Below are 18,813 nucleotides of genomic sequence, written 5' to 3'. Positions count from 1 at the left end.
AACCACTCAGGCACCACCCCCCCCCAATATTCTTTGTCTTAAAATGAACTCCACAAATTACATAAGCTTCGGGCTCCACCAAATCTAGCTCCGCCCCTCCTAATGAAAGGTGTGAAATGTATTTCATTGTGGTTTTATTTTTCCCTGATCACTGGTGAAATTGAACATCTCTCATATATTAATTGACACTTCAAGTTCCCTGGAAATTGACAGTTCATATTGAGTTTTTGCCTTTTGTCTTATTGACTTGTAGGAGTTCTTTATATATTCTGGACATTAATCCTTCTTAAGACTTAATTTGGGCTAATATCTTGTTCAGGCTGGAGCCTGTCTTCACTTTTGTTAGAGTGACTTTCGTATTTGAATTTGAACAAAGTAGGATTTATGGGTACCAAATTCCACTGTGATGTGCCCAGTTCTGTGACTTGTTTAATAAAACATGCTATCCCAAGGTTTGACGGTATTCTTTTTTCTGAAAGTTGAAAAATTTTGCTTTTTACATTTAGGTCTTTAGTCAACTTAAAACATTTTGTGTGTGTATGGTGTGAAATTGGTGTTTAAATTGTATGTGTTCCATTTGGATAGCCAGTTGTCCAACCTTGAATAGCTCATCCTCTCTCTATTGTAATGCGACCTCAATCGTATATTAAGTTTCACTATATGCTTCTGGCCCTCTGTTCCATTCCATTGGTATATTTGTCTCCTGTAGCACAGATAGAACACTAATTACTAAAACTTTGTAATAATAATAATAATATAATATCTGGCAGAGGGAGTCTCCCCACATATTTTTCATCAGAATTGTTTTGACTTTCTTGGTCCTTTGGTCCTTGGTGCTTCCATACAAGTTTTTCTAGTTCTATGCTGGGGGGAGGAACCGTTTAGATTTTTATTGCAATGGCACTTAATGGTATAGATTAATTTATCTTTATGATATTGAGCCCTCATATCCATGAAAATGTGCGGCTGTAAATTTTTCTCAGGTTTTCCTTTGATCCCTAGTGATGTCTTGCAAGTTTCTCCATAAAGTTCTTACATGTCTTTAGACAAAACTTATTCCTACTTCCTAATAGCTTTTGTTGCTATTACCAATGATCCCTTTCTTTACATTTTCTATTTGGTTGTTGTTAGTATGTAGGAATGCTTCTGATTCATCTTTGTTCAGCTTGTATCCTGTCACACTTGCAAAAACTCCTATTTGGTCTAAAAAAAATCATTTTTAATCTGATCACTGGTTCTGAGGGTCTATCTTTCTATATGCACTGTTTTCCAATTCTTTCGGCAACCAAACCTAAGAACACAATTTGATCAATGCACAATAGTTCTGAATAAATGTTGCACATTTGTTAAAACAGTCAAAAGCAGTATTATATGCTCTAAAGGGATGCCACTTCTAATTCGATTATACACTTAGTATCTGTTTGAGCCAAGTTAAAAAATGCAAGTTAGATTAATTCAGAACGAACTCTAGTGACTTGCCAGATTCTTTCGGAATTGTGTTGTGTCAAATACAATTCATCCACTTCCGTCTCGCTCAACCAGTTCTTTGACAGATTCATCCTAGCTACTGGGGCTACCCTAGTCATTAAGACAGCCCAAGGTCCCTGTTTGTATGGAGCTTTCATTCTAATGAGGGAGGCAACCATTACAAGTAGTGGCAAAAATATTTATCTTAAAATTAGGATGCTATGTTAGAAAATTACAGGAAGCTAGGAGAGAATATCATAAAAGGAGCTAATTTAGATCAGGGAATCAAATGTGTTCTCTCCAAGAAAGTGACACTGAAGCTAAGTAACAGCCAGAGAGAGCGGGAAGAAGAGCTTTTAAGCAGAGGAAACAATGTCTAGAAGGAGCTGGAAAATTCTAGGGACTAAAGGATACCACTGTGACTGGAGTGGAGAAAACAATGGGGAGAGCAGGACCAGCTGACGTTGGGGAGGTGGGCAGGGGGGTATCATGCAAGACTTTGGAGACCTTTTATCTTAAGGATAATTATAGCTCCACGAAGAGTCTAGCAGGAAAAGATCATGAATGTGGGTGGCAAAGAGACCGAGAGGCCTGAGAGCAAGCAAGGAGTGCAGCAGGAGGCTCTGGCAAGAGGGGGCAGTGGTTAAAGCTAGGGAGGCACATAGAGGTGGAAAACAATGGCTTTGTGATATATTTTGGAGGCTGATTCAACAAACCTTGATGCTGATAGATTGGCTGCAGGTGAGGAGAGTGTTTGCAACAGGTTTCTGACATGAGTAGAGGGAGTGCTCTTTAATGGAATGGGGAAGAGTAGAGATGAAGCCGATGGGGGAGGAAAGATCAAGAGTTCAGATTTGGATGTGTCAGGTTTGAAATGCCCATGGGGCATCCAAGCAGAGAAGATAGATAGGCATTAAATATGCGGGTCTAGAGGGCTGGGGTTAGAAATCTGAAAGTCACTGGGAGCTCCCTTCTAAATTGGCAGGTAGAACATCAGGGAGGTAACACTTGCAGAGATTTTTTTTTTAACTTCCATGTACACCTCTCTGTGTAAATCTCTGCAACCTATAAAACACACACACACACAAGTGCAATGAGTGGTATAATCTCACAAGGAACCTGAGGAAGCTGTGTCACCATCTAGTCTACTGCTCAGAGTCTCAAAGGTCAAGACCACATTGGAGTCTTTCCTTTGTTGTAAAAGTTAATGAAAGTTAATTATTAAAGCTGACAGATAATTTCCCCACTGCCTTACATAACCTACATATAGACATCCCCATACATGTGGATGCAGTCAGAACCTATAGAACTAAGTGGATGGACACTTCTGACAACAGGACCACTTGATCTCAGAAATTTGCTACTGGTGCTGAAGTGCCCACTGAGTGCACACCAGGTAGGAACCAAATTTATGATCATTTTACTCAAACTGGTCTTCCAGTTCTTGCAAATGGTATATTTTCTGGTCAAAACCCACTTAGAAGTTAGGGTTGCAGGAGCAGGAATGAATGAGTCCACTAACAATAGGTTTAAAATGTATGCCCAGAGCCCTAGCGATGGGAAGCAAATATTTGAGTAGACTTTGATTTTACCAAATAAATTGTTGTATGCATTGCTAAGCTGTAAATAGCCTCTTCAACAATAGAAGAGATTTTTTTTTTAAAGATTTTTTTTTATTTTTTTTTATTTATTTGACAGAGATAGAGAGGGAGAGCACAAGCAGGTGGAGTGGCAGGCAGAGGGAGAGGGAGAAGCAGGCTCCCGGCTGAGGAAGGAGCCCGATGCGGGGCTCGATCCCAGGATCCTGGGATCATGACCTGAGCCGAAGGCAGCCGCTTAACCGACTGAGCCACCCAGGCGCCCCAATAGAAGAGATTTTTGCCTTAATTATTGATGTAATTCCTTTAATTCCAGACCCAGATCTGACTTTATAGGTAGACCATCTGTTCTGAAGGTTGGCAAATAAAGCAAGCTTTTAGGAAAGATTTTTCTAGGAGGTAGAGTCATCTGTTAGAAGGTGTTGAGAAAGGCCTTTCAGTCCAGAGGCGAGGGATTTATCTGCCAGACATCCCAGAAAGTCCAAGAAGGGAAGGGGTGGGGGAGGAGAAGAGGGAATAGAAGCAAGTAGGACAGAGAGTGAAAAAGGAAGAGAGAGGGAAGAAAATTGTTGTTGGAAAGTAGCAGAGTGCCACATGCCACGAGTAATGTATCGTGCAGGGGATTACCAGTCCTGAAGAGATAAAATTTATTTCATTCTATAAAATGTCAGGAAAAGGTCACACAGCAGTCTTTAAATACGCAAGTGAGAAACACTGTATTAACTCATTTGACTAAATAATTCTCTTTTCCCAAGTAAAATTGCCATTCAGAGAAACAGTATAATGAAAATCCACATAAAGATCATTCCTGTTGAGAAATTTTAGGAGGCAACTATTTGATTTCAGAAATAAGTCGTTTACAGTGGGTTAATACACACCCTGCCTCCTCACAGTCTGGGTAAATGAATGAGTATATAATAAATTAGCCAGTGTATCAGTATCTACTAAATAACTCATATTCAACCAAGAAATGAAACAGTTCACAAAATGAGAATGGATATTTTTTTTACTAGACTAAATAAGCAAGAACTTAGTCCCACTTCTCTCCATAAGGAGGATCTTTGGTTCTCCAAACAGAGAAAGAAGAGCCTCCTCTAGCCTCTGTTTCACTTTCTTGGGGAACAAAGTGGAGAATAAACCAGTTCATTTCAAGGAGATTGAACCCCAGCTACCCAGACTCTGGATTTTGTGTCTCTGATGCTGAAAGTAGGGACAGAGGGGGAGGGGCTCCATGCTCAAGTACCTCAGCTGGAGCTCTGTTCCATGGCTTTGACTCTCTTGGGGGCTCAGGCTACTGGGCCCCCCACATCAACATGGCAGAAATGAGTGTGTTTCAGAGACAATCACTCATAAGACCTGGCTTCTTGTCCTGTCTCTGTCACTTGGAAAAGTCATGTATCTTCCCAGATCTCAATTTCTCCATCTATACACTGGTGATAATAAAGTCTACCTTCTCTGCCTACTTCATAGGACAAAGAAGCAAAAGTACTTAGAAACCTACAAAGCCTTTATAGAAATTCCAGGGATCCTCTCTGTTCTTCTGTAGCCTACTGGGTCCAAAACTCCTTGCTGTGGCATATTTTCACATTTCTCTAACAGTATAGTTGTTTGGCCAACAAAGTCTTCTCTTCCAGTTTGTGGATCACTATCCTTTGAACATGATTTGCTCGTTCCCTGCAGCTTTCCCATCATCTCTCCTGATCTGTGCTTTCAGGTCTAACTTAAGACCCACAGTTCCTTCATGAAACCTTCCTCGACTCCAGCCCACATTCATGGCCCTTCTTCTTCCAATTTGTTATCTGTACCAATCACTTTGAACATCCCCCCTGCATATATATATAAACTTTGGAGTTTGGAGTGTGAAGTACATCATTTACCATTTATATCTTTTGTTTACAGTCCAGTTTATTTACTTATTTTTTTTAAAGATTTTATTTATTTGACAGAGAGAGACACAGCGAGAGAGGGAACACAAGCAGGGGGAGTGGGAGAGGGAGAAGCAGGCTTCCTGCCGAGCAGGGAGCCCGATGCGGGGCTCGATCCCAGGACCCTGGGATCATGACCTGAGCCGAAGGCAGCCGCTTAACGACTGAGCCACCCAGGCGCCCCCACAGTCCAGTTTATTTAAACAAACCTCTGGGGGCAACAACTATATGTTGTATCCTATGCAAAGGGAAAAAGGATTAAGCTTTGGGCCTTGCCCTTGGAAAACTGAGTCTTACTGGGGAAAGAAATTTGTAAACAAATAATGACAGCGCAGTACACTATGGTATAGAAAAACGTACAAAGTACGTACAAGAAGGGAATGATTAACTCTTTCTCGGGGATTCCATAAAGGCTTTACCCACATTTTCCTATCTTATACAACTATGTTAGAGACAGAGTTCCTGAAAAACAATAGGCTGATAAATGGTAGCTGAAGGAAAGAAGGAACGAATCAATGATCAGGGACAGCTGAGTATTTTTAAGGATGAATTGGAATTCGCCAGGCATCGGAAGAGAAGAACACGGATAAAAGAAACAATATTCTTGAAGACATGGAGATGGGAAAACATGGAAAGAGGAGAAGTTGAGAAGCTTGTGAGATGAGCCAGAGCCAATCCGTGAAGGGCCTCGCACGCCATGCTATGAAGCTTAGGTGTATGCTTTCAAATTATGTCAAAATAAACCAGTGAGAGTGGAAACCTGGTCATTCTGGGCAAATGCAGAGTAGACATGAAATCATAGAAAAGTTGGTAGCACTAATGTTTTCAGATAGGTCACAGCAGACTTTTGTCAAACACAGTAGTAAATGGTCAATATACACAGTCAATATAAACTCAGACCTGAGGCTATTACCTCTGCAATTAAGGCGAAGAAGTCTCTTGACAACAGCCCTACAGGGAAGGTAATGGCGTCCCCTTCTCCCACTAGGTAAACAAAAGCTTGGAGGGCTTGCCCATAGCAACACAGTTAAGCAGTGACGAAGCCGGGTCGGCTTAGTTGCCAGATCTCACTCTTTCCCGCTGCACCTCCTAATTACATTAGGTTTGACTTAGTTTTTCAACAGTATGACCAATAATAATAATTGTGAATAAAAAGAATTGACAGTAACAACACAAAAACAGTAATCATAATGTTTAGTGCCTGAACTAAGATTAAGCTAAAGTTAAGTTCCTAGAAGATGTTCAAAGACATAACTATAGGGGCGCCTGGCTGGCTTAGTCAGGGAAACATGCCACTCTTGATCTCAGGATCATGAGTTTGAGCCCCACATTGGGTGTAGAGATCACTTAAATAAACTTAATTTTTTGGAAAGATTTTATTTATTTGAGAAAGAGAGAGAGTGAGCATGGGGGAGCAGAGGCAGAGGGAGAGGGAGAAGCAAACTCCCTGCTGAGCAGGGAGCCCGATGTGGGGCTCAATCCCAGGACCCCGAGATCATGACCTAAGCCGAAGGCAGACACCCGACCGACTGAGCCACCTGGGCGCCCCAATAAATAAACTTAAAAAAAAATAAAAAAATAAAAGTCCACTATAAATTAAATAAGTCACATAAACAAACTTCTTGAGTAAGCATTGCAAGACACATGTTATGTTCTTGCTCACTACGGACACTGAACTAGAGTTGTATGAATTATCCATATTATTTTGGCAAAAAAAAATTCCAAACCTTTTCCTTTGGGCACCCACCTTGCCTTGAGACTCTCTAGGGGAACTGCTCCACGCCCTTGGGGTCCCCACCCTGGTCCCATCACCTTTCATTGCTTTCAATGTCACTTTATCTCCTCTCTCCAGGGAAAGACTCTGGCTTCGCAAACAATCTGGAAGGGTTTGTGAGTTGCCGACAGCTTTCAAAATCAGGCAATTTCTTAGGAAACAATTAAAGGTGAAGAAATTAAAAGGCCAAGTCTGTGGGGAAAAAAAATCATCACTAAAAAATAGGGGAAAACAGGGCCGTTTTCCATGTTCTAAATGTTAAGGGACCCATTGATTTCTCCCAAAGAAATAGCTCTAGGATCAGATGTATAAGGCAGCTTCATTAATTACCCTGCTGTGTTTCAAAAATGGCTGAAGCACACAGAAATCACAGCTTTTTTTTTTTTAAAGATTTTATTTATTTATTTGAGAGAGAGAATGAGATAAAGAGCATGAGAGGGGGGAGGGTCAGAGAGAGAAGCAGACTCCCCGCTGAGCAGGGAGCCCGATGCGGGACTCGATCCCGGGACTCCAGGACCATGACCTGAGCCGAAGGCAGTCGCTTAACCAACTGAGCCACCCAGGCGCCCCAGAAATCACAGCTTTAACTAGAAATCATTGGCTGTCCCAGCCTCTGACCCCCCTGCCCTCTCTTTATCAGCATCAGCCTGGATCCTCACGTCGAGCCCAGTTACTCCTAATCGCCATTGTGGCCTTCTCTAGTTCTGGTGCTGCCATCTCCCCGCTTTTCTCCAGTTTGACACCAGCCAGAACGTGGGGCTTTACATGCCCTCACTTTCGGGCTCATCTTTGGCTCTCGATTATTCTGCTTATTTCGCCCGTCCCCCATAAGTATAGCTATCAAGACACAGCTGTGGGGCGCCTGGGTGGCTCAGTTGGTTAAGCGACTGCCTTCGGCTCAGGTCATGATCCTGGAGTTCCGGGATCGAGTCCCGCATCGGGCTCCCTGCTCAGCAGGAAGTCTGCTTTTCCCTCTGACCCTCTTCCCTCTTGTGCTATCTCTCATTCTCTCTCAAAAAAATAAATAAAATCTTTAAAAATAAAAAAGATTGTATCTATTTATTTGACAGAGACAGAAAGAAAGCACACAAGCGGGCACCTGGGTGGCTCAGTTGGTTAAGCGACTGCCTTTGGCTCAGGTCACGATCCTGGAGTCCCTGGATCGAGTCCCGCATCGGGCTCCCTGCTCAGCAGGGAGTCTGCTTCTCCCTCTGACCCTCCTCCCTCTCATGCTCTCTGTCTCTCATTCTCTCTCTCTCAAATAAATAAATAAAATCTTAAAAAAAAAAAAAGACACAGCTGTATTCCCCGTTGTCCAAGAAGCAATGCATGAAATGGGGCTGGCTTCCTCTGGTTTTCCACGGACTGCCACAGGGGTATTTGGAGATCCTACTGAAGGGTGGGGTCGTTGGGCACCCACCTTGTGCCACAATGGTGGAGGTAGCAACTGTGAACTGGGGAGGGGCTGGGAAACGCTCCGCAGTTTCAAATTAACACTAATTAACGAAAAATGCTAGCATTGCTTAGGAGCACCTGGGTTCAAATTAGCTGTTCCACAGCAGAAAGGGCGGCCCTCTGAGAGACGAGGACACTGAATGGATAAATGCCGAGGAGTGGAAAAGTCAAGGCCGTTAGACACTTCTCCGTGGAGGGGGCAGGCGAGTGGGGGTGCTCGGGTCACTGGAAGGCAGGGAGTGACACTTGGTGCTTGGCAGCAGGTTGGAGATGGGCGGAACTGGGCGGGGGCTGGGGCTGGGGGCTTATGCATACGACCATCCCTAATCACTAGAAATATCAAAAAGTTATTCATAAACCAGAAGAGTTAAATTGAAAAAAAAAACAAAAACCCGAACTTCAGAAATCAATCCTGGAATTAAATTTCTGCTCAGAAAAAAAAAAAAAAAAAGGCAGAGAAAGACAAGCGTATATGACTAAGCCCCAGGACCAAAGTATGCAGATGTATGTGTGCATATGTGAGTGTGTCTATGTATATAATACATATATTACAAAGGCCAAAATAATTTTTTTTTTAAGATTTTATTTATTTGAGAGAGAGAGAGAATGAGAGACAGAGAGCATGAGAGGGAGGAGGGTCAGAGGGAGAAGCAGACTCCCTGCCGAGCAGGGAGCCCGGTGCGGGACTCGATCCTGGGACTCCAGGATCATGACCTGAGCCGAAGGCAGTCGCCCAACCAACTGAGCCACCCAGGCGCCCGAGGCCAAAATAATTTAAAAGAACACATCATTGAAAAGGAAATATACATTGGAAATGTATACCAATGAGAGTTTGAGTTCTAAAATTATTAAGAGGAAAGATGCCTGTGAATAAATTTCAATCCCCGAAGAACCACTGACACCCTAAGAAACCCAGAGAGAAATCTGAGGCATGAAGATAAATCAGAACATGATAAGGCATATGTGAATATGGGTGTCATACTTGAGCCTGGAATTGTACTTCTAGGGACCAAGAAAAGTTTTTTCAAGAATTTCTGGGGTAAGGGGAGCCTGGGTGGCTCAGTCATTAAGCGTCTGTCTTTGGCTCGGGTCATGATCCCAGAGCCCTGGGATCGAGCCCTGCATCAGGCTCCGTGCTCAGCAGGAAGACGGCTTCTCCCTCTCCCACCCACCCTGCTTGTGTTCCCTCTCTCGCTGTCTCTCTCTGTGTGTCAAATAAATAAATAAAATCTTAAAAAAAAAAGGGGGGGGCACCTGGGTGGCTCAGTCATTAAGCATCTGCCTTCGGCTCAGGTCATGATTCTGGGATCCTGGGATCGAGCCCCGCATCAGGCTCCCTGCTCGGCGGGAAGCCTGCTTCTCCCTCTCCCACTCCCCCTGCTTGTGTTCCCTCTCCCTGTGTCTCTGTCAAAGAAATAAAATCTTCAAAAAAAAAAAGTTCTGGGGGAAGGTAATTTGTTTAGGTAAAAAAAAAAAGATTGAGCCAATTGCTTTTGCATTCCTAACTAACATAGATCATACTAAAGCATCCCAGAGATGATGACATGGAGAACGACATGAATTTATGACTGTCTGGAGCTTCTCCTACCAGAAGCACCACGGCGGTGGTTGATTCAGTGGCTCACATCGGGTGCTGAGTGGGGAACGGGAGGCAGCCGCTTCGGGAGCAAGGGTGGCAGTAGAGAATGAACCACAGGACTGGAATGTGGCCCTCAAGGTCTCTTTCTTTAAATTCTGGAAGTTTTGTGTGTGTGTGTGTTTTGTTTTGTTTTTTAGAGACAGTGTGCACGTGAGCCAGGGCCGGGCGGGGGTGCAGGGAGGCGCAGAGGGAGAGAGAGAGAGAGAGAATCTTAAGCAGGCTCCACGCCCAGCAAGGAGCCCAACACAGGGCTCGATCCCATGACCCTGAGATCATGACCTGACCCTAAATCAAGAGTCAGATGCTTACCCAACTGCGTCACCCAGGCGCCCCCTTAAAGGATTTCTTAAGCTGCCCTGATTCCTGACCTTGAGCACTCCCCTTGTAGTCAGTGCTTGGGTGTGAGGAGGAGGCATTTTCCAATCTGGGGCCGGATGGCAGGGCCCAGGCCCTTGATGCAGCTGGAGGTATGATGGAACCCACTAAAAGCCAGCCAAGGTCATCCTCAGGGAAGGAAGCAAAGCAAAACAGAGTGATTTCTACCATCACTGTCACTGGCAAAAAAAAAAAAAAAAATCAACCCATGCCTTAGCAGAGAAAAAACACACAACAGCAAAAGGAAGAAAAGAAGTACTTTCTTAAGAAAGAGCTGATGAGTTTTTCTGAGCAACTTGGTGAAAATATGAGTAAAGCAACAAAATAGTGGAATCTCTTTTTTCTGCCCATGGCAGCATCTGACAGAAATAAATCCACAGTGCTTGAGTATTCTTCATCCTAAGGTGGGCTAGGTTGGATACCTCACAGGATGAAAGCTGTTCTTGAAAGGCACTCTGGACAGCCTTTGCAAGAGATCTAAGGTGTCAAGAGTCATTGACAGGGATTAGCTCTGAAGTGTTTTGTTGGTAATTGGCAAATAAGGACAAAAATCTGTGCTATGCATAGCAATGAGTAAGCCAAGCTGATTCTACTTCACGAACATTCTTCTGACAATGAGAAGTACTGTATAGTTGGTGGGATTTGACACTGGAACTTGGGGTGGAGGGATAAGCGAGGGGATAGAGAAGAAGCAGGGAAAAAAAGCAGCTCATTGGGGTGGGAGAAGACTCAGAAAGAACCGAAGGGGTCTAACAGTCATAACAAAGCTCAAGACCACCCCAAATTCTGGAGGTCAAGCCAGAGTGTGCGGCAGAGGCACTCCACGGTGGTCAGAGAAGATCAGTAGAGAGGACTTTAGAGGGGAGGGCATTGGTTGGGGGAGAGAAATGGGTGGTCAAAGACAGGACAGGTGGGAGAAATTTAGGCCAGCATCTGATTTCTGGTTATAACTTGAGCTCTGCAAACAGGCTGGAAATCCCTTGAGCTGCGAGAGAGCGCCATGTAACAAGGTACAATCTAGTTTGAGATCATTCAATTAATAACTGTGACTGAGGTCAGGGAATAAAACTCTGGGTATTGTGAGTAGTAGTACAGAAACAAGGTTAGAGGGGAAAATGCTGACAGCTGGAATGGTCTTCACTTAACGTTCCCATTGGACAACACAGAAGCTGTGTGTCATAGAAGAAACAGCAAAGAAATGTGTTTGACACTCTACTAGCTCTATGTCCTGAGGAAAAGAACTGAGGAAAAGGACTCAGATTTTTGGGGGGAGGTGTGTGCTATTATTTTGTCATTTTGTAAGAAGAGGACAGTAATAAGAATTGTTAAGTGCCTTTAAGAGCTGGGAGGGCTAAATAGGTAATGTGCATTAAAAGATTTTGCAAAATTGATCTCTTAAGCATAACAGACACAGGACTGAGGTAAGAACAAAAAAATGTAAACATCTGACACAGGAAATGCAAATAGTTAGGATATGAACTATCACTTAGCGGAAGTCTACAGTGCGCAGGTGAAACGCTAGATGCTTTGAAAACGTTCTCATTTACTCTTCGTTAATACCTTGAAACTTGAGTCTTATTAGCTCAATTGTATAGACGAGGCTCAGAGAGGTTAAGCAAATTGCCCGAGATCTTCTCTTAAAAAGATCTCCCCACTAGTGAGCTAAGTAACCAAGTAATAAAACTCTCCTAGAAACAATAGAAAAATAAATGGACAAGATCCTTGAATTTCACACATTTCAAGCATTTCATGGGTCTTACAAAAATTCAGCTGGGGAAACAGAACGGTCTTGACTGCAGCAAAAGGGCAATGAGTAGATTTTAAATCTAATCTGTCCCGGGACTCCAATGCCATAACCTTGGAAACGTTTCTAAGAAAAAAAAATTAAAGTGAATTCTTTTCTTGATGAGATATCACTTTACAAGTAAAAAAAAAAAGTACTCATTGATGAGTAAACTGAGTCAATTTCTATTGCTTTTTGGTGATCTGTTAAGAATAAATAATAAAAGCCCTTGTTTACTTACCCAAAGGAGCCGTGTCCAGCTCCTTGGAGTAAAAAGTAGTATCACTGTCTCAAAACACAATCTAGGTCCCTTAATCCTGCCTCTTTTGATCTCAAAAGGTGGTAACATTCAGTTCGGAGATCACTCATCTGTAAATTGCATCACATTATCTCCGAGTTATTTAAGAAGCAAGCTCTGTTTGGTTTCAGGCATTTGAAGCTGCTAAAGGCAAGAAGAAGGGTTTGCCACATAGTTCCAAAGGTCTTCCTCTTAACGCAGCCGTCAGAGAAAGCAAAATGATCGAACCCATTGGGAATCAGTACATTGTATCCAGGCCAGTGTATTCTGCAAATGCTTTTGGGGAGGAACATGGGAAGAAACAGAGACATCATAAGACCTTCCTGGATCACCTCAAAGTGTGTTGTAGGTAAGATATTTTTTAAGGTATTGGTGTGAGGAATAAGTGAAGCACTTTCTTCTAACTTTCCAAGCTCTCCTTTCTGGCTTTAGCCCATCACCTTCAGGGTCTTCTTATCTTTGGTTTCCAAACCTCCTACTCCCTGCCAGAGCTGGAAAGGGAATCTCTAAAATGAACAGCATCTCAGCTCTCGACACAATCTTTCCATATCTGAGCATCAGAAATGAGGGTAGAGGAAAGTTCTCAACTGAAATGTTGTAAAATCCAAGCTGAGGATGACAGGTAAGCTCTACTATGGCTAAAGAAAATCAGCATTTTCCTTAAGAAAAGAAAATCCTTTGGTAGTGACCGGGGGGAGGGGGGGCAGTCAATCTGGGTAAGGAGGCGAGTGTTAGTGCGAAAGGTGGTGGTTCATTCTTGAATATAGTATCATCTTTACCAATTTTCCACTGCAATTAGGTGCCAAAGTTACAATTGGATATGACTTAACTGAATGTGGCTTTCAATGTTTTCAGCTGTTCCACACAGAAGGCCAAGAAGATTGCCCTGTCTTTGTTCCCCATAGCATCTTGGTTACCAGCCTACCGGATAAAGGAATGGCTACTCAGTGACATTGTTTCTGGAATCAGCACGGGGCTCGTAGCTGTACTACAAGGTAACTTTTTTTAATTGAGAGGGAATTGATATGTCATAGAATTCATCCTTTCATGTATAAAATTCAGTGTTCTTTGCTATATTCCCAAGGTTGTGCAACCATCACCATGATCTAATTCCAGAACATTTTTACCACCAGCACCATTCCCAAACCCTCCTGTCTGTTAAGAGTCACTTTCCATTACATCCATCCATCTCCTTCGCAATGACTTTCTGTCTCTATTGATTTGCCAATTCTGGGCATTTTATTTATTTATTTATTTATTTATTTATTTATTTATTTATTTATTTATTTATTTGACAGAGAGATAGACAGAAGAGCACAAGCAGAGGGAGTGGCAGAGGGAGAGGGAGAAGCAGGCTCTGCACTGAGCAGGGAACCCGATGCGGGACTCGATCCCAGGACCCTGAGATCATGACCTGAGCCGAAGGCAGACGCTTAACCATCTGAGCCACCCAGGCGCCCGGCATTTTTTTTTTAAGATTTTATTTATTCATTTGAGACACAGAGACACACAGAGAGAGAGAGCACGAGCAGTGGGAGAGGCAGAGGGAGAGGAAGAAGCAGACTCCCCGCTGAGCCAGGAGCCCGACGTGGGGCTCGATCCCAGGACCCTGGGATCATGACCTGAGCCGAAGGCAGACACCTAACCATCTGAGCCACCCAGGCGCCTCCAATTCTGGGCATTTCATATAAAACAGAATCACAGAATATGTGGTGCTTTATGTCTGGTTTCTTCCACTTGGCATCATGTTTTCAAGGTTCATCCATGTTGTAGCATGGGAGGGTAATTCACCTCTTTGCATGATGGCTAATATTCTATGGATGGATAGACCACTTTGTTGATCCGTTCATCCGTTGATGGCATTTGGGTTGTTTTCACTTTGTGGCTATTAGGAGTAATGTTGTTATAAACACTTGTGTATAAGTTCTCGTGTGAACCTATGTTTCAGGTCTCTTGGGTATATACCTAGAGTGTGATTGCTGTCACATGGTAACCCACTAGCAACATATAAGGGTTCAAATTTCTCCATATCCTTGTGAACATTTGTTATTATCTGCCTTCCTTATTTTAGCCATCCTCGTGAGTCTGAAATTATACCTCATTGTGGTTTTGACTTTGATTTCCCTGATGACTAATGATGTTGAACATCTTTTCATGTGCTCACTGGCAATTTGTATATCCGTGGAGAAATGAATCTTTTGCACGTTTTAAAATTAGGTTCTTTTTCTTGTTGAGTTGTAAGGGTTCTTTATATATTCTGGATACTAGACCCTTATCCAAGATACTATTTGCAAATCATTTCTCCCATTCTGTGGGTTGTCATTTCACTTTCTTGACAGTAACTTTTGAAGCACACATTTTTAAATTTTGATGGAGCTCAATTTATCTGCGTTTAATTTGGTTGCTTAGGCTGTAGGTGTCAGTTCTAAGAAACCATTGCCTAATCCAAACTCATGAAAACTTATACCTATGTTTTCTTCTAAGAGTTTTGTAGTTTTAGCTCCTGCATTTACATCTTCAATCTATTTGAGTTAATAAAGTAACTGATTTTTAAGGTACAAATCTGAAACACTTGAAGAACTTAAGGAGGACTTTTATGATTCCCCTTGCCTGAAATAAGGACCCTGATGCTTCCATATTTACAGGTTTAGCATTTGCTCTGCTGGTCACTGTCCCCCCAAGCTATGGATTATATGCGGCCTTTTTCCCAATTCTGGTCTACTTTTTCTTGGGCACTTCTAAACACATATCTGTGGGTAAGTGAGTTTGTGGGCTAATTAATGCTCGCATGGCTTTTTCTTTATTAACTCCATTAGCCACACACTGTATCAATTCTAAATTGTGCATGATCCTAGACAGCAGTCATAGTTCCTTGTAAGAACTGGGACTGGGGGGTGGGGAAGGAGGGCAGAACAGCTGGTAGTCTTCTTATCCGCTACATTGTGGTTGAAAGACAGCTGTGCTTTAGGGAGCCCATATTGACTACAGTGCATCCTCTGTTAATTAGGTCCATTTCCGGTTCTGAGCATGATGGTGGGAGCAGTCGTTGTGAAAGTAACCCCATCGGACAGTACAGCTGCTCTGGAAATCTCTAATAGCTCAATGAGTAACAATTCCTCAACAGACGAGTATAAGTTGATGGTGGCTGCCACGGTCACCGTCCTTTCTGGAATCATTCAGGTGAGCGCTTTCTCATGTAATCGGCCCTCCCCGTGCTGCTTGTCCTCACTGATACACATCTTTCTGTTCTGTCTCCTTCCCGCCACCCCTTCCTCACTCTTCCCCTGGCTTCCATTCCTCTCTCAGTGGCCCACAGGAAAGGAGAAGGGCTACTCCCTCCAACCGGAAGTGGAGGAGCAGATCCACATTGCAAAGATGAGTGAACGCGGGTGTAGAGAGAAGGGAAAATAGGAAGAGGGAGGCACCAGTGGTGAGGAGTGAAATGCCTAATTCAAGTAATAGTGACCCTGGCAGCTTTGGAACTTTTTTCTTTCCAATTCCTCAGGGACTGTAATCTAGCTGGAAGGATTTGGGGTTGAGCACTTTGAACTGTCTGTATCAAAGATTTCAGGAAAGCTGAAGAGGATTATGGAGGGGCTAAAGCCTCCCGCCCAAGCCACACCCCTGACTCTATTGCTGGTGAATAGTGAATAGTGAAAATGGTGTGGATTCCTCAAGATGTTGGCTGAGTTTCTGATTAGTGAAATTATTGGCTAAGACCATTCCTTAAAGAAAGAGAAAGTGAGTGTAAACAAGGACATTAGTGGTGTGCCCAAATGACAGACAAACGGCCGATTCTTTTCTGAATCTAGCACCTTTGCATGTCTGCAGCTCCGGCTGCATTCTGGAGACACGAATGGAAAGGCAACCCAGGGATCCAACGAAGGAGAATCTGTCCGTGCACATAACTGCAAAATACTGAGGCTTGGGGGGAATGAACAACTTTGGCCCCCAGTTAAAACTGAGCACTTCTGAGGTTCCGTACACAGTCGTGTACTTCTTACAAAAGTCAAGCAACTTGTTTGAGGGCATATGAATGGATGCTCACCATGAACGCTGTAGCAGCCAGCAAGCCACTTAAAATTACATGGAAAATTTATGAGGGCGGATGCTAGATAGGATTTTGCTATGAAAGATATATGGATGAGTCTTCTGAAGATATGGCAACTTAAAAGGGTGGGGGGGAGGAAAAAGCCTGGTACTTATTAGGGTATCCTAGACTTACATGCTCCACCTTGGGAGTAGGATGGGGTAAGGAGGGAGAGGGAGGAACCCTGAACCCGAGGTGTTCCGGGAGGCAAGGACACCTGCTTCTTCATTTACATACAGGCGGAACCTTTACATTTTGAATTCTTTCCACTGCTGGTTCTCTAGTTGCTGAAGTGCACCTGTAACCTACACTACCAAAGGCCTTTGCCCTTCTCTTTCCAGTTGCTCATGGGGGTCCTGCGTTTCGGATTCGTGGTGATCTATCTATCGGAGTCCCTCATCAGTGGCTTCACCACAGCTGCTGCAGTGCATGTCCTGGTTTCTCAGCTCAAATTCATGCTTCAGCTGAAGGTCCCAGCACACACTGATCCATTTTCAATTTTCAAAGTAAGTGGTCCTTTTGCCTCGAAATTATCAAAATACATGAAATTTACTATCCTGTTTCTAGGAGAGCTTTCTTTCCATGCCTTTGACACGGGGCTTCCCGACAACACCCAAGAAACCAACAGGTTGTGAAATTTAGTCACATTAAGAAAAAAATTAGTGGCCAAGGGAAGAACGCTAAATATCAAACCACATCTACCATCCAGCTAACGTGAACAACACAAATTAACTACCATGTCTCTGAGATTTGACTCTTAAGTGTTATTTAAAAGAAAAAGAAATCTAAGTTCATTATTAAAGGTTTTAATATTTTGTCCCATGATTTAAAAATTTCCTCAAAATCTTCTTTTGAAAGAAATGTGCTGAGTGATAATGTTTCCCTAAGTTTAAAAAGCAGGTCTTGTTCTTTTTAAATGGAGGTTCTTCCGACTCTTTTACGCATCCCTGTTTATAAAGCAAAAGGAAATTAGCCAAGATGTAAATAGGACAGTGTGCATGGCGCTTCTAATTTGGAGTTCTCTCTTTTTGTCTTGCTGAGTCTAGCCAAAGGTTTGCCTGTTTTATTTATCTTTTCCCTAAACCAGCTCTTAGTTCTGCTGATCTTTTTTATTGTCCTTTTAGTCTCAATTTCATGTATTTCCACTCTGATCTTTGTTGTCTCCTTTCTTTTATGAATTTCGGGCTTATTGGTGCTTCTATCAAGACGGTATTTGGGAGCTGAGACAGAGTTTGCTCCATATCGGAACCATCTCACTCCCATCCAGGGCTAGTCTAGAAGTGGAGTGTTCGAGGAGCAATTTGGGATCTAGTTTGGACCTGCTTGAGCTCTGCAGATCCCATGGAAAGGGAATCCAGCTGGTTTTAAAAATTAAGATCATGTACAATGCACCATTAGCCAAGAAACGAGTTTCCAAAAGTGACACAGTTAACTAAGAAATGTGAAGGGCCTTAACCTTAAAAAAAAAAAAAAAAGCCAGGAATTAAGGGGATACATGCTAAGAAAACTATTGGGAAGGAGAGGTTATTCCCTGGATAGAAAATGATGCTGATTATAAAGTAATAACCCATAAGACCTAAGAGCAGAAGAGACCAGTTGTAAAAATGTGAAAAGTATCCAGGGAATTTTGACACCAGCCAAAGAGATTCCCAGCAAAAATGCCCCAAGCATCCCTCTATCAGTATGGTGCTGATACTGGGCTGACTTACCCTCCTCATATCCCCCACGCTAGTGTCTACAATTACTCATTCATGGTTAACATGAGCAGAACAGAGAATCACTCTTCCACCCACGTCAGTCCTTCTTGCCTCAATGTTTTTTTAAGCTGTTTGGAAATAATCGAAGATTGCATCCAAATTATATATTGATATAGCACTTGGGAAAGAAACTAAACAAATGGATAAACAAACAAAAAAGCAGAGTCGGACCTATAAATACAGAGAAGAAGCTGATGGTTGCCCGAGGGGTGGGGGGTGGGGGTTTGGGCCAAGTGGGTGCAGGGAGATAGAGTCCAGTTATAGGATGAATATGTCACGGGGATAAAGGCATAGCATAGGGATATAGTCAATGACATTGTAATAGAGATGCTGAATCACTCTGCTGTACACCGGAAACTAACATTGTGTTGTCAACCATACTCAAATTTTAAAAAAAAAAAAGGTCATAAAAAAATAAAAAAGATTCTTAAAAAGGAAGAAAAAATATAGCACTTGGCTGTTTTTCGCTTTTATAATTTTAGGTGCTGAATTCCGTATTCACACAAATAGAGGACACTAATATTGCAGACCTTGTGACCTCCTTGATTATCCTACTGATTGTATTTGTGGTTAAAGAAATAAATCAGCGCTACAAAGCCAAACTTCCAGTGCCCATCCCAATTGAACTCATCATGGTAACTGATCGTCTTAC

The 18,813-nt window shown here is 42.8% G+C and overlaps 1 protein-coding gene across 1 annotated transcript in view; it reads left to right on the top strand.

Moving 5' to 3' along the window:
• Nucleotides 1-2,739: 2,739 nt before the first annotated feature.
• The window catches only part of SLC26A3 (solute carrier family 26 member 3), a 36,183-nt gene continuing 20,109 nt past the window's right edge, over nt 2,740-18,813 (top strand). The window contains exons 1-7 of the mRNA XM_081800696.1: nt 2,740-2,863; nt 12,446-12,663; nt 13,170-13,309; nt 14,960-15,070; nt 15,322-15,494; nt 16,746-16,910; nt 18,644-18,796. Of these exons, the coding sequence (XP_081656822.1) occupies nt 2,750-2,863; nt 12,446-12,663; nt 13,170-13,309; nt 14,960-15,070; nt 15,322-15,494; nt 16,746-16,910; nt 18,644-18,796 (1,074 nt within the window). The 5' untranslated portion in view covers nt 2,740-2,749. The remainder of the gene's footprint in view (nt 2,864-12,445; nt 12,664-13,169; nt 13,310-14,959; nt 15,071-15,321; nt 15,495-16,745; nt 16,911-18,643; nt 18,797-18,813) is intronic.

This window comes from Leptonychotes weddellii, chromosome 12, assembly GCF_054177405.1.
Source record: "Leptonychotes weddellii isolate Sample4059 chromosome 12, ASM5417740v2, whole genome shotgun sequence".
Lineage (NCBI taxonomy): Eukaryota > Metazoa > Chordata > Mammalia > Carnivora > Phocidae > Leptonychotes > Leptonychotes weddellii.
This window is presented reverse-complemented; position numbering and strand designations above follow the sequence as displayed.